General features: G+C 40.3%; 3 protein-coding genes across 3 annotated transcripts; 2 read left to right on the top strand and 1 right to left on the bottom strand.

Moving 5' to 3' along the window:
* The first annotated feature begins 292 nt into the window (after nt 1-292).
* On the top strand, nt 293-4,207 carry zgc:174888 (uncharacterized protein LOC558116 homolog). Its single transcript, XM_046045168.1, has 5 exons — nt 293-829; nt 1,193-1,299; nt 1,756-1,827; nt 2,126-2,272; nt 2,489-4,207. The coding sequence occupies exons 1-5, from the start codon at nt 817-819 to the stop codon at nt 2,840-2,842; spliced, it is 693 nt and encodes a 230-aa protein (XP_045901124.1). The 5' UTR covers nt 293-816; the 3' UTR covers nt 2,843-4,207.
* Nucleotides 4,208-5,458: 1,251 nt separating this feature from the next.
* Nucleotides 5,459-11,147, top strand: grwd1 (glutamate-rich WD repeat containing 1). Its single transcript, XM_046045165.1, has 7 exons — nt 5,459-5,719; nt 5,827-5,944; nt 7,376-7,538; nt 7,659-7,869; nt 8,541-8,686; nt 9,388-9,579; nt 10,567-11,147. The coding sequence occupies exons 1-7, from the start codon at nt 5,497-5,499 to the stop codon at nt 10,873-10,875; spliced, it is 1,362 nt and encodes a 453-aa protein (XP_045901121.1). The 5' UTR covers nt 5,459-5,496; the 3' UTR covers nt 10,876-11,147.
* Nucleotides 11,148-11,355: 208 nt separating this feature from the next.
* On the bottom strand, nt 11,356-14,296 carry cdc42ep5 (CDC42 effector protein (Rho GTPase binding) 5). Its single transcript, XM_046045166.1, has 2 exons — nt 14,172-14,296; nt 11,356-13,270 (listed from the first exon to the last, which is right to left on the bottom strand). Exon 2 carries the CDS (start codon nt 13,266-13,268, stop codon nt 12,306-12,308), a length of 963 nt encoding a protein of 320 aa, XP_045901122.1. The 5' UTR covers nt 13,269-13,270; nt 14,172-14,296; the 3' UTR covers nt 11,356-12,305.
* Between the last annotated feature and the right edge of the window lie 1,262 nt (nt 14,297-15,558).

Consider the following 15,558-nt stretch of genomic DNA (forward strand, 5'->3'; position numbering starts at 1 on the left):
TAAGCAGGATGCTATTGCGCACTGACTTTGGAGGGATAAAGACCAAGGGATCCACAGGGACAGAGGTGTGGGGGAGAGTCCAAATGAAAAACATACGCTCCAACTGCATGACTAAGCCTCCTTGGGCCTGTTTTGGAGGGGGGAGGATAAGGGTAAGAGGGTGGGTGTCAGGGAATGTAGGGGCGCAGGGGGGGAGGGGGCCGGGTCAGTCAATAGTGAGGTAAAACGTGTGGCAGTGGGAGTGGCCGAGACTTAAAGGGAGCAGACAAGCAATCCCGCATAGCACTTTCACTTTGAGCGGAGTGAGGATACACAGAGTGGCCAGAGGGAGAGATAGAGAAGAGCAGGCCAGTGTCCCTCCCGCTTTATCCATTAACCAGTTTCGAGGGAGAGGGGAGTGAATCAAATTAGGCTGTTCAGGAAGATTCTAGGTCAGTAGTGAGAGGGAGAAAGGGAAAGGGAAAGAGATATAGTAAAAAACAAACAAAAGCTTTCATAGCAAAAGGCTCCAGCCAGTCAGGCTTAAGTGGGAAAATCCAAAGTGAGAGAGCAGGATGGCGTGAGAGGATAAATGAGGCACTTTTTTGGAAAGTACAAAAGGAACTCAAAAGGAAGGAATGTGTAAAGGGATGTCAGCAAGAAGACTAAATATCAAGCCGTGAAGCAGACACAGCAACGTGCTCTGTGTCAAAGACCTCAAGAAACCACAGAGGAGGGAACTTTGCCTTTCACAGACTGACACAGAAACCCGTCTGCAGAGTGATTGCCGTCAACAAGAGAAATGGAGAAGTGTCCATTCTTAGAAAGATAAAAAGGATGTCACTGCCAGGTGAGAAACAACTACTAGGAGCATGTTATTGCATTTTGCAAACTTTCTTTTCAACGTGTGTAGGAAAATAATGGAACTTTGGAACTGGTTATTAAATAGTCAATTCTAATCTGGGAATTACAACTCATTTGTTGTGTCATTTGTGCTTTTACAATAGCATTTCCGGTGTCTTAATTCAATTAGAAATGTTGCAACGACAGACCATGTTGCATTGTTTTTCTGCAGAAATAGGTAATTGAGGCAGGAAATGATGTGATGTTTCTTAGTGGGTATGCAGTTTGAACAACCACAGAAAGTTTCCATCAATTATCTGAATGTGTTTCAGAATTGTGTCTCTTTCCTTCTTACTCATGCCTCAAACAGTTTTGCTGTTGCTATCACTCTTGACTGTCCAATGTGGTGGATGTGACTTTGACTGTGAAGGTGTGAAAAACATTAAAGCGACAATCGACTCCAATCCGACTGGATTTGTAAGTTAAAATGTTTTTACTTTGTTTTATGATTTATGATTCCTTTTAGTTTTTCTAAAGCAAAAAGCATTCTCTCTGTAGGAATGATTTTTGTTCTTACCAGCTGTATTTAATATGCTTTAAAGAATACAGTCACTTTTATTGACTGTCTTCCGTTAGTTGTTAGAAAGGTCAAAGGTGAAGATCTTTCTCTTTGATGATAATGATCAACTCCACCTTGTCATTTCATAAGTTATCAGATGAGAAGTTTACGACTGACACGTGTGGCTCTTAAAAGTCAAAGGAATTAAATAATGTGTAGTTTCACCTCTGTGGTTAGTTATGTTGTTTTCTTTACATTTTTATGTTGTCATTACAAGAGTTCAGTATAGTAATCATTACAACATTAATTCTAACTAATTTAATCCTGTGTGGCTTTATTCTCACCTTTTTCTTTGATTTTGTTTTCTCTTCCAGCGGACAGTATTTCCTAAAGATTACTATGTAGTGCACCACTACACAAAAAGCATGCTCTGTGAAACTGATCCGGTGAGTTCTTTATCAGATAAAAAGGGGAAGTGAGGTACTATTTGCAATAAATTAGTCATACACCGGCTTTATCCTTAAAGCAACTTTTGGTCTCTTTAACAGGACAATCGATAGCTTTTGCCTAATCTCCAGCTACTGTTACCGGCCTTGTAAATACTTGGTTTAGCAAAAGATTGTTGTACCATGTAGCCAGGAGTCTTGCATGTAATTGAACAATTGATGTGGTTGTTGTGGTGAGTAGTCACATGTGCCTTGCACAATAAACTTAACTTTGGGGTTGTTCTGCTGTTCCCTGCAGTGTTGTGTCTTCCCTGCTGCAATAGTGCTTCTGGATTCCTGGCATGTGCTTCTCAGAAACCTCTGGGATGAGCACCTAAACCACTCCCTAATCCTCGATCTCAAACAGACACTGGATAAAATTATAAAGAAGAACAAAAACACAGAGGTAGGGTTTTCTTTCAAATATATCTTACCTTGTCTTGTCTTCAAAAGTTCAAGTTCAAAATACATCCTTAAATGCAAAAAATGTTAAATAATGTTTATTTCTTTTGTTTCAAACATGAATTATTAATGTAAAGGTACATTAGTAAGAGTTGTGCTCCTGGAAGCTTCTTAACCTTTGACTGTAAATCTTTGATTGTTCTTTATTTTCTTACCACAGAGGTTCCAGGAGGAGACGGACCTGGCCCAATTCTCCACATTATCTTCCTCTCCTGAAGAACTCCTCAAGCTCACGTCAGAACTTTTTGCTCGATGGCTCGACGTTGGGGCCCTACCTTCTATTGAAACTTGCACCCTGCCCACTTTGCCCCCCTCTGTGGAGAGGAAGGACTACGGTCCCTCGAGGGCCAGACTCTTGACTACAAGAGCTATCGGCAGCGCGGAGGAAGGACAGCCTGACAAGATGATAGACATTACACAGCACCTGTCCAACAGTGGCCCTCCATCCCTATCCTATTACGCTTCTCTCTGGAGCCCCTTGCTATTCAGACTCTATTGGTGGCTGTTGCCATAGTTGCTAAAAAAGGATCTTTTTGATGATGCACACAAAATGCAAGACATTTCCTGGCACTGAATGTTTGTTTTCTTATATTTGTGTCTCTGCTTTGTTAATATGAAGTTACATGCACAGGTTGCATTTAATGCCAAAAGCTAGTTCACATAGCTAAGCTCACTGTCCAACAGTGTTCTGTAACAACTGATATCACACATATTAACGTATAGCCATCCTCTCTAGAGCAAGCCACGAGCTCCAGCTAGCTATGCTCTTTATGCTAACCAGAGATAAATGCTGAGCAAGCCAATGCACATAAGCCATCGTCTGTTGATGTGGAATTCATCACTGTTTACAGAATACGAATGTTATGTAAATGTAAGATATTACAGTTTAAGGGCGTTTACTTTTGTACATAATTCTAAATTAAAGACATTTAGATATATACATTGTTAGTTTTTGGTTTAACTTACTATAATATAATTAAGATAATAACATAATATAATAATATCCTAAGAGTTGTAAGCTATATTTATTGTGGTCTTTGCTGTTTGTCATCTGTAATAGAAAGTAGCCTACATTTAATCAAGTACTGTACTTAAGTACAGTTTTTGAGGTATACTTGTACATACTTTATGTAGTATTTTCACTTTCTATACTTTCTTTCAACTGGAAATATTGTAATTTGTACCCCACTACATTTATCTGAAAGCTGGAGTTACTGGTTACTTTACAGATATGATACATTTAAAATACTGTTAAAATTGGCTTGCTTAGTGGATCAACAATACTAACCTAAAATAATTATTATAACAATCACAGGGACTATTTTTCTGCATTAAGTACTTTTACTTTTGATACTTTCAGTACATTTTTCTAACAATACTTGCATAGTTATACTTCAGTATAATTTTAAATGCAGAACTTTTACTTGTAAGAGTAGATTGTGGGATTGCTACTTTTGCTTCTGTAAAAGATCTGAGTATGTCTACTATTATTTGTCAGTAAGAATACTTACATATTTGTATTTTGACTGTTTAGGTAAAAGAGATAACAACATCAGGACACAGAGTTTGTGTTGGAGTCCACATTCATGTGATCTCAACCATTGCTATCGGCTCTTTTGAAGAGTCAGTCCTAATGTACAAACATTTTTTTTATCGGTTGTAAAAATTGAAAGATGAGTTGTACATGAGAGAGGAATGCACTCTGGATGAAACAAGGCTCCTGAGAGGTTCTGACTTCTGTCAAGAAACAAGAGTGCACCATTCGGTGCTCGCACTTGCCCCTGCTTGTACACACCCACGCCTGTAATATGCACCATTGTCCTCAAAGGATCTTCCTTGTTTTTTTATAATCCTTAAAATACAGAAGAATTTAGCCTGGGCCACTATGGGAACCGGCTTTTGGCTTCCATTTTCATTGATGTCTTTTTGCACTGAATTCATGTCAGAATTTGGAAAGAAGGGACAAACGTAACACAGATGCAAATTACAAAAGAGTGAGCTCATCGTGCTGCTAGAGGACAAAATGTTGGACAAATTAGGAAAACAAACACGTAAGAAAAGGCTCAGCTGCTTTTCTTCTGTACCTGTTACCGGCAAAGACTGGCTGTCTATCCAAATGTAGCTTAGAAGCTGTTGCCAGATCCATAGTTTCCTATCAGAGGTGGAAAGTAATGACATACATTTTCTCATGTACTGCACTTAAGTACATTTTTGAGGTACTTACAGTTTAGTTAAATATTTCCATTTTCTGCTACTTTATGCTTCTACTCCACTACTATCTAGGGGCAAATATTGTACTTTTTCTCCATTACATTTATTTGATAACTTTAGTTACCAGTTACTTTGAAGATTAAGAAAACAAAATACAATCAACATATAAATAATGATTTATCAGTACAAGTTAAGATAAGACTTTATTTATTCCCAGAGAGAAATTCACTAGCTACCCAGCAGTTAATAAAGAAATTAAAATCAGATCCAGCTTTACCAGCTGCAACATTAAAGTGCATCAATAATTGTAATAATTGTTAATAGTAAATTAGCCAGTCTGCATCATGAGTACTTTTACTTCTGGTACTTTAATTGTGTTTTATGCAATTTTTTTGCAGGACTTTACTGTTAACAGTATATTTCTACAACGTGGACTACTTTTAGTAAAAGATCTGATGTCTTCCACAACTGGTGGTACAGGACCTACAGACTCCAGTATCAGTACCAGGCTGTGCTACCCCGTTCAGGTCTTACACGTGTTGCATTTATTTGGAATATCTGTCTCACTCAGAGCATGTGGGAGATCGTGTCCCGGGTCAGTATGTGACCTCAAAATGTGGGAATGATCCATTGGGTTTCTTAATTAGACAAATGTTGTTCTCTGGGGAGGGGGAGACCACCGTGAATATCCACATAACTCTAATTATATCAGGTCGAATTAACATTTATGTTGAAGCATTGCAGTTTGGGAAATTTCAGAGACAAATATTTGCAAGTCTGATTTTTTTTTCCTGGCAGCAGGGATCCAAGCGCCAAGCCAGCTGAATTCCCGTAAATGGAGGGAGACAGGGAGAGAGAGAGGGGAGAGACAGGGAGGGGAGGGGTGACCGTGCAGGGTGTTTAAACCACGTGGCCGCTCCGCATACCGGAAGTAAGCAAACGCTGGCCTCTGCCAAGATGTCTGCGCCCGATGAGGACACGTTTGCCGAGGAAGGAGGCGAGATGGAGGACATGGACGAAGCGGGCAGCGATGAGGATGAAGGAGTAGAGATGGAGGAGGAAGGAGCGGACGGAGTGGGGGAGAAGAAAGTGTACGTCCCCGGGATCGAGCCCCTGAAGCCCGGAGAGGAGCTGGAGATGGACCGGTCCGCGTACCGCATGTACCACGAGTGCCAAACAGGCAAGTTGAGGCAGCTGAAGTTAGCCATCCTGGTGTCTCTATAAAGCTGTTGTGATCGTGCAGGACACGCGGTATTAATTTAGCATTATTTTGTTGTTTGTGGTCAGGTGCTCCATGTCTGAGCTTCGACATCCTGAGAGATGGAGACGGAGACGGCAGGGAGCAGTTTCCTCTGTCCATGCTGCTCTGTGCGGGCACGCAGGCGGATACAGCTCAGAGCAACAGGTAGGCTAGCAACCTCCTGACAACATAAACTTCATCAATACTGCATGTGCAAGTTTTTTCTCATACTACGTAATTAAGTTAACTTAAAAGTAACATGGCTTTTAAGATTATAAATACAGTGTTTGTTTACCAAGAATGTGTCAATAATGGTCTCCAGACAACAGCAATAGAGTGTGTGTGTGTGTGTGTGTGTATATATAAAATCAAATAAATTATCACTTCTGTATTATTATAATTGCCAAGTTCAGAATAATAATAATAATTCAGAGCTTTCAGAAAATAAGGGGGCTTTTAGTAAGCATTCTGGCTGACTTTGTTTAGTCACTTTTCCAATGTAAACAAACAACATACTAACCTGTTCAGAGTTACTGTGTAGTGTGGACTTTGGGCACAGCTATGGTCTTTGGTGAACTCCCATAATTCCTAGCAAAGCGCTGCACACATTCACCTGGGCAGACCTCTATTAGCAAAATGTCCTGAAAACACCTGCGTGGGTGTACAAGGCCTTTACAAATTTAGCAAGTAGCAGTACCACACTTAATTACAAATGTCCTCTGTACAAAATAGTAAAAGGGCCTCTTCAATGTAGTGAAATAGAAGTATAAAGTAGCAGAATGTAAAAATACTACATCATTTCAGTTAAGAACAGCACTTGCTAGACCTTTTTATAATCAGTTATTATAGTTCCTAGATGGGTTTTGATGATTAGACACACAGTCAATTAGTAGTTAGTTTAATTAATTATTAATTAATTGGTTGTTAATTAGTCACTCAGCTTAAGGGCTTGGCTTGATTCCTCTGTCATGAGCTCTCTCATCTCTCTCAGACTGCTAAGTCTAACATCCTTGTATTTAAGAAAACATTAATTGGAAATTGTAATGAGACTTAATTACTGTTTTGTTAAAGGAGGATGAACTGAAAAGACCGACACGTTAAGCCCACTTGTTTAACAACCATATAGACAGTATAGCATCAACACTCAGTTTTCTTTTACCTAACCCTTTTTATTGTGATTTTTGGATATTAACAATACTAATAGCTAAAATATAGTTATGCATTATGTGTTTTCCTTTTTATTTGATTTTAAGTGCAGAACAAGTACGCCCAAACAATTATCACTGTTTTGGAAATGTAAGCACAGAGACCTAATTCACACTACAGTAGTACAGTTATTTTGGGGTTTTTTGCACTGTTTCAGTTTTGTTTTGACATCATCCACACAGCATCAAAAGAGCCAGGGATTTTCCTTCTTAAAAGTAAAAATGGTTTGCTTGTTTTCATACTAAAACTCAGCACTTAAATACAGATAACAGACGAGGTTAAAAACTTATTTTATTTATTTTAAGCATTTTTGCTATCTTCTTTGTACCACTCTGAAACAATGTGATGACATTCTGTCATGTTTAAATGCATCATTTTACTTGTTTGCAGACTTCTTGTCATACGCATGTATAACCTTCATGGAACAGAGAAAGAAAAAGAAGGGGAGGAAAGCAGCGATGAAGAAAGTGAGGAGGAGGAGGAGGATGAAGATAAGAAGCCACAGATGGAACTGGCCATGATGCCTCACTATGGAGGGATTAACAGAATCAGAGTATGTCATGCGTCATTTTCTAGGCAGACATGTATATGAATTAAGTCATTATGTTTCCTGTATAAGAAACGTAGCTTGTTTTAAGATTCCTCATTACTGATTTTGCTTCTTAATTTCCAGGTAACCCGTCGTGGAGAGCAGTCCTTGGCTGCTGTCTGGTCAGAGAAGGGGCAGGTAGAAATATTTGACCTCCATTCCCAATTGGAAGCCGTCCACAGTTCTGCTGCAATGGCAGCTTTCATCAAACAGCAGAAGGAAGCCACAGCTCTCTACAGTTTCTCGGGACACATGACTGAAGGCTTTGCAATTGATTGGTCACCTACAGTACCTGGTAAGTGTGGCCTTTACCTGCAATGCAATTTGCATACTACTCAGAACAGAACTTACGCAACATAAATTATAATTTTGTCTCATTATCTGTAGCTCCCTCTGTCACCTGAACATCTGAGCATTCTGTGTAAATTCCCATGCTACAACTTTATCATGCCAGAGACAACCAAATCGCTTACAGCTTACAAATGAAATGCTGTTGGGCTAGATCCAAAAAAATCCAAAAAAGTTACTTGGCCCGTGCCCCAACCTTCTACCAAATTTCATTGAAACCTGTTAATCTGCTAAACATGAAACTGACAAACAGGACCAAAAACATAACCTTCTTAACAGGTAACAAACATAGCTTAGAAAAAATGGTCTGCAATCTTGTAACTTGATATTTATTGAGGCAAGAATGTGCACGACCACAAAGAATGAAATTAGAAAACAAATGGGTCAATTCAGAGAAGATCCCTCATCAGGATGGCTGTTTGTGTAGATGTTAGAGTAGAACAGTAAAGAATTTGAAAAAAAAAAAAAAAAACAGAGCATTTGTGAACTACTAGAATTGGATTGGAATCAAATATTTTAACATTAAAGTTATCAGATTTCCTCTTAAATAAGTAGATCGGTCATATGTGTCTTAACCAAAAGCTGAAGTGGTTTATTTTTTAAATTATTTATTATCAGGGCGTCTCGTCAGCGGAGACTGCAAAAAGAACATCCATGTGTGGGAGCCACGAGAGGGAGGGACTTCATGGCAGATTGACCAACGACCTTTCAGCTCCCACAGCAAGTCTGTGGAGGATCTGCAGTGGTCGCCCACTGAAGCTACAGTGAGTTTGTAGGGAAGTAGTGACGTAGTGGGTCAGACTGAGGTCATGGTGCTCAGTGTTAAGCGCTGTATGCTCAGTGCAAGAGCATCCTCTGCTCAAACCCCACAAGGGCCGACGGGGAAAATACACGCATGCAAAGTATTAGACGAGCATATTGGCATTTTACATGCACGATCAGTGTCCTCACTTCCCTCCTGACTGCAGCGCTGGCCTCAGAGCTGGAGTAGCCGAGGTTAAATTTGCCCGCAGGGATTAATGATGTCAAACTGAGCTCACCAGTGCTTTCCAGGTGTTTGGGTGGAATAACAGGGTGTGTTGACAGACATGAATGATTGGAATGAATGAAACTATGCTGACTTTAATATGACCTGTTAACACTGTAGCTATGTGTGCTATCGCAGTGTTAGTATAAGATAATAAGTCACCAAACTAGTCAGTGGTATGATGTGAATCCTACAACCTGACGTTGGTTGTCACCTCTTTGCTTGTATGAGTGTATACTCTCAACAGGCTTGTGGCGCTACCTCACTGGTGTTGACTGTAATTTCTCATCATTAAGCACAAATTATTAACACGGAAAGCCCAACTCTCACACAGTCCCGAATGCTAATAAGACAGAGCAAAAATGATAACATCTTGTTTTTGTTTAGATTTGATCCACAGTTCAAATCTTAGAATCTGTGCTCTTTTGTTTGCCACAGGTTTTTGCATCTTGTTCGGTGGATCAGTCTATTCGTATCTGGGACATCCGTGCCCCGCCCAATTCAATGCTTTCAGCCAGTGAAGCTCACTCTTCTGATGTCAATGTGATCAGCTGGAACAGGAGCGAACCATTCATCCTGTCCGGAGGGGACGATGGGCTTCTGAAAGTATGGGACTTGCGACAGTTTAAGGTAAAAACCAAGAGGAAATTGTTTAATTTGAATATCTAAAGTCAGTAACTTTATTAGAAAGCAAGACACATCAGTTGACAAGTAAAAAGTTATTACTGTATGGCACAGAGTGAAGATCTTACTGTTTGACAAGGGTGTGTCATCACAGTAACCCCCCAAGAGTGCGGTATTTCATCATGAGATAATCACCTTTACAGGTTTGGCAGCCCCGCCTTAATAATATTTGCTCCATCATGTGCCTGTTATACAATAGTGTATTTTTTTTCCGCAGTCAACTTCCTGATACAGGAAACCATTTTAAATTTGCCTTTAAAACACAGCGCTTTAAAGAAAACTGACAATACATACTAGTAAGAGCACTAATAAATATTAGTAAGAGCTAATAGCACACATCACATCAATGGGGTAAATACCTAGGGAAATAAGTAAGAGTTGACAAAAAGTGCAATCAATACAAGATAATTGTAAGGGGATAGAAGAAGAAGAGCACAGACAGTGCATGTTAGAGCTGTTATGAGAGGAAGTGTTCTCGTCGGAGATGAGGTTTCAAGAGCTTCTTGAAGTTAGAGAGGGACGTCCCTGCACTGATGGCAACATATTCAATATTCTTAAACCCTTTCTATAAAAGTGCGTTTTAAGAATGGATTAAACAACAAAGGCCGGTCAACTTTTGTCACAAGCCAGGATCTAGGAATAACCAGCAGATCCACTAATCTAAACTATCTAAGGGAATGCCCCAGCACCTAGGGGGGTCAATAAATCTTTCATATAATTTGGAGCATGATCATTTAAGTGCTTGAAATCAATACAGAACATAGTGGGCAGCCAGTGTAAGCTGGCTAGAACAGGAATAATGTGTTCATATTTCTTGGTGCCTGTTAATTTATAAATCATTGTTCGTGTTAGGAGTGATACTTTTGTAGCCTGATACTGTGCGGGATGAATAGTCGTCATAACTAGGTGCTCTTGTTCCACCTGTACCTGTAGACCGGGCGTCCTGTGGCGAACTTCAAGCAGCACAGCGCTCCAGTCACGTCCGTGGAGTGGAGCCCTGTGGACTCTAGCGTGTTCGCTGCCTCGGGAGCGGACGACGTCATCAGCCAGTGGGATCTGTCTGTGGAGTCATGTGATGTGGGTGCCAGGGTGGAGGGGATGAAGGACTTACCCCCCCAACTACTGTTCCTACACCAGGGTCAGTCAGAGATCAAGGAAATCCACTGGCACCCACAGATACCTGGTGTGATGATCTCCACGGCTCTGTCGGGATTCAACGTGTTCAGGACAATATCTGTATAGTGTCTGTGTGCGTGTGAGGAAACGGATGATTTTGCATTTACATGAGTAGTATACATTCATGTGTATGTGTAATAAGCAGCAAACCCCAATATTTTTAATAATGTACATAACTCAGCTGTGTAGGTAATAATTCTTTTTTGACATTTATTGGCCAACATAGGCGCCATATGGTGAACTACATAGTCTGTATGTTTTACAGATGTGTGAACTATTTTAGGCATTCCCTATTGCATGCTTAAAATTAAATAAAACTATGGTTGTGTTTTCTGAAATTAATGTTTTCAAAGAGACCATGGTCTACTCTATTTATTGTTGTTTTTTTTTTGTTTTACTTATAATATAGAAAAGCACATACTTTATTACAGTGGTTATAAATTAGGGCCTAAGGATCTTCAGAGTCACACTGAAACTTTTTTTTTTTAATCCAGATTTGCACTGGAGTCTGTTCCGAAGAAATAAGTCATAACCACGGCTGGTGAATATTTTTAAATCCCAATAATTGTTTTATTGTTTCCGTATTAAACCACAGGCTAACACGTGTGTTTAAACCAGCATTTTCAACAGATGTCTCCCTCTTTTACAGCATTATGAAGTATTTCTCAAAAACAGGCGTAATACAAGCAGAAAACGCGTACAAAAATATACCACCGGTCCTGGTTTACAATTGAAATTTAAATCCTGTGATTGTCTTTGCATTTTAGATTTAGTCCAGCCCCATAGCCCAAAGAAAAGCTTTGGTAACTTGCTAAATAACTGCACTATGAAACCAGATGTGATTTGGTCTGAAGCAGAGAAACTGCGCTGTCAGACTTGGAATGTGACAAATTCACAGTAATTACACAAACACAGGATACATTTATTTTCTGACGCGTCTCTGGGAACCATTTGTAAAGCTTCAACATCAAGAGACAAGACATGGAGACTGTAATAAACATGCAATATGAAAAATAACTATTAAGACATTGGGTACAATAATGTAAGCATACAGCTCCCTTTAAGGCACTATAACATAAAGCTCAATAAAGCTTTATATGGCAAATATAAGAAAGTAAAAATAAACAGAGTGTCATTAGCCTGAATCAAATTTCCACTGAGCATCAGTTTTATAGCAAAGCTTCAAGGCAAATGAAATAAATCAAAGTGCTACAAACCTTTCACTGTAATATCCTACATGACACATTGGTTTTTCTCATCATAATGACACGTCTTTTGCAAATCTGTTACCCTTATAGCTAAAACATCAACTGTCTTTTCCAGTTGAGCAACATCGTCGAACTGTGAAGCTTTCACTGAGTCTTGAAAAATCCAGTTTGCATACGGTTTACGCCTCCCATTCAAATGATACTGAAATTATGAGTTTAGGAAAATACAGTATACTTGATTTACTTGACAGCAAAAATCTTTTTTCAAGGGGAAACCGTACTGATCCCCTATAGACCAATTTCATCATCAAACTCATCTTCAAATGTATAGCCCCTTCCTACTTCCTCCGCCCCCTCCTCTTCCTCCTCTTCTTCTGATTCAGTCTCTGATTGGCAGCTGTCGACCCTCCTCCTGTCCAATGAGGTGACTCCTTCATACTCGGAGCTGTGTGACGAGGATGGACTAGGTGGCAAATCTACCTTGTGATTGGTGAACTCCGTTTCACCTCCACCGACTATGCTCTCCCCCCTTTCACTCTCACCCCTCGTCGGACTACAACACGCCAGCTGATCCTCGTCCTGGAAGTCAATCCCTGGAGCCCCTTCCTCTTCAGACGCTTGGCGAATGATCTCCTCTCGTTTGTCACTGAATCGCACTTTTGGTCGGAGCCCCTTAGGCTTGATCCCATTCCCGTCTGGTATCCTGCTGTCTCCCGCCTGGTTTCCATCCAACCCAACCAAGTTCTTCCCATTCAGCTCGTTGTGCGTACTCACAGACACCTCCGTGGCCCCTTTCCCCTGCTTTGTGCCCACAGAGGATGTGCCACTTTTGGGACTGAACATATCCCCCTCATTGGAGTCCAGCTCTAAACCATCCATCACCCCTAGTACATCCCCCAGCATAGACGGGCCTAGATCCAGATCCAGGTCCAGATCCAGGGTGAATGAGGAGACTGACTCAGAGTGCTGAAGCTCATTGTTCTGTGGGCTCCCTGGAGCATCTGTATAAAGATCACTGTGGTTGAATGACACCTTAGGGTCAGCAGTTGGCGTGATCCCTGGACTCCCCAGGTCAGGGCTGGACAGGCTCTGGGTCGGGCTCGGGCTTGGGCCGAGAGTGGACAGGAAGGAGGTGTCCCCAAAGGCATCACCTCCCCTCCCAATGTGCATGGTGTGGCGAAAGTCACCCAGTGGCGCAGAGATCATGGTAGGGTCCAGCCGAGGGGCCCGGGTTGATTTGTGCAGCGGCATGACTGTAGACAGATTGGAAGGGAAGAAGAGGGAAAACAGGGAGAGGGGTCATTGTAATTTATATATGATAGCATGGACTGAATTACAGAAATACTCTGAACAAATAAGATAACCTAGTGCTGCCTAAAATTGTGCAGAAAGGGACATATGGAGCCCGAGACCAGCCTGCTGATAAGACAAGGCAGCGTCAACACTTCATCATGTTGTGCAACATTGTAGGAAACCAATGAGCACTTTGGCACTGGTGCTCTGTGAAGGCCATGCTGAGACTTGTACTTGAAGCACACTCATGCAATGCTAGCACATACTTCTCTTTACCCTCAGGGGTTTATGTGGACAAAAACAAGACTGTAACTTTCTCTACAAAAAACTGAATATATGACACCAAAGCCATTTAGCTGTGCTGCTTCCATGGGCTTTACATTGAGATTTCAGCATTTAATGCAACATTTGAGGTTAAATATTATTACTGTGGATGGAAGCCAATATCACCCCAATAATTTGATTATGTTTTACAAGCTAAACCACTTTATATTTTGTTAAACATCATCATACACTGCAAACCAGAGCACATTGGAGACATCATTATTTTTTTTGTGTGTGTGTGTGTGTGTGTGTGTGTGTGTGTGTGTGTGTGTGTGTGTGTGTGTGTGTGTGTGTGTGTGTGAGAGAGAGTTGGATTTTGGGAGGTGAGGGGGCTTATGGGCCTACCCCAACCCCCAGGACTTTCCAATTGTAATCAAAGTAGCCTAAATAGAACATTACATTAGTTAAATATATCATGTATAAATAAGAAGAGCACGCAAGAGCTACACTTACTGACAAAGCAGTGAGAGGAACGTTTGTAAAACTAATCAATTTGAGTGAGCGTTATCAAAACATTCACAAGTATGGAAAACTTACTTTAAAGAGTATATTCAGGTATTTGGTGGGCTCCCTCCGCAGTATCCAACTCTTTCATCTGTCTTTTTGCTTTCGCTTCCCTCTCGCCTTTTCCCTCGCTCTTTTTTCTCGCCGTCGGTTGTCTGTGTGAATTTTCTTTTCCTTTCCAAAGGGATGGGCGATGGGGTGAGGAAGTGACGCGACGGTTAATGGGGTGTGCTGGATCAAAGTAGCTGTGGACTTTACCAGACTTTGTTAAATATAAACGAGACTAACAGTCATCTCTGCACAGGCTTCTTATAAACAGAGTCGATTTTTTTAAAAATAAGGTTATGTTGGACTAATTTAATTTCCAATTAAATGTTCATGGTAACAAGGTAACCATGAACTAATTTAATTTCCAATTAAATTAGTGACTGGTAACATAAAGCGTTACTGTTTTATTGACCAACATGCTGGCAAAAGTGAGTTTAAAAATGCTGGAATCAACCTAAATTTTTCTATGTTTTAACTACCCCACCAAATAACATCCCCAAATTCATAGAAAAAAAAACAATGAACCTATAACCTCAGTGGTAGCCTCCCTGGGCTAAACTCAGGCTATGGTTATGTTTATTATGAAGGGTCTGGTTTGAAATTGGCTACAATTATGATGGAATGCAGTTAGTGAAGTTTAACCAGCATACAGTGCACCACTTAGCTGATGACACAATATTTTTGAAGGGTGTCAGTCTGGTTCATGATTCACTCACATTTGTTTAATTCATACAACCAGTAAGAAATCCTCTTTAAAAAGAAAAGCTGAATTTGGATCAACAATAGGAGTGGAGTCCAGCTTCCTCCCATGTGTTAAAGAAACAGAAGCATTACCAAACCCCAGGTATTCACACAATGGGGCTGGGTAGTAAGTCATTGTCTGCAAGGTTTTGTCACAAATACTCAACATATTTGTGTGATGATGTAGCCGACAAGACAACAATGGGAACAACTTACTCATTCAGCAGGCACATGATATCACTGGGCCGGAAATTACTCTAAATTGGCCTACAGTATTTTATTCATTTTAAAGCTGTGCATCCAATATAGTATAATATAACAACCAAAAAAACATATCTTATATATAAATAAGTGTATTAAGTAAGTGTATTTTAAGTATATTATAAGTATATTTTTGGTACCAAAGTGACCCCAATTATATTCTATATCTTTAAAAATACATTGCGTGCCCTGCCAGTCATTGCTGTTCAGCAAAATGCACATTTAATTAACTTTACAACAGTTGCAAATATCATTTGTATTCCATGTGGACTTCCAAAAAGCTTGAATGAGACTGACAGGAAATGACTCCCCTCTCTGTAACACACACTCTCTCTCTCTCTCTCTCTCTCTCTCTCACACACACACACAC

Source organism: Micropterus dolomieu, linkage group LG03, assembly GCF_021292245.1.
Source record: "Micropterus dolomieu isolate WLL.071019.BEF.003 ecotype Adirondacks linkage group LG03, ASM2129224v1, whole genome shotgun sequence".
Lineage (NCBI taxonomy): Eukaryota > Metazoa > Chordata > Actinopteri > Centrarchiformes > Centrarchidae > Micropterus > Micropterus dolomieu.

Bases quoted from the DNA above. Each gene is read 5' to 3' on its own strand.
- zgc:174888 (XM_046045168.1), top strand. The intron at 1,300-1,755 runs GTAAGTTAAAAT...TTTCTCTTCCAG, and splicing joins ACTCCAATCCGACTGGATTT to CGGACAGTATTTCCTAAAGA. The intron at 2,273-2,488 runs GTAGGGTTTTCT...TTCTTACCACAG, and splicing joins AGAAGAACAAAAACACAGAG to AGGTTCCAGGAGGAGACGGA.
- grwd1 (XM_046045165.1), top strand. From the start codon at position 5,497: ATGTCTGCGCCCGATGAGGACACGTTTGCCGAGGAAGGAGGCGAGATG. The intron at 7,539-7,658 runs GTATGTCATGCG...CTTAATTTCCAG, and splicing joins GAGGGATTAACAGAATCAGA to GTAACCCGTCGTGGAGAGCA. The intron at 9,580-10,566 runs GTAAAAACCAAG...CTGTACCTGTAG, and splicing joins GGGACTTGCGACAGTTTAAG to ACCGGGCGTCCTGTGGCGAA.
- cdc42ep5 (XM_046045166.1), bottom strand. From the start codon at position 13,268: ATGCCGCTGCACAAATCAACCCGGGCCCCTCGGCTGGACCCTACCATG.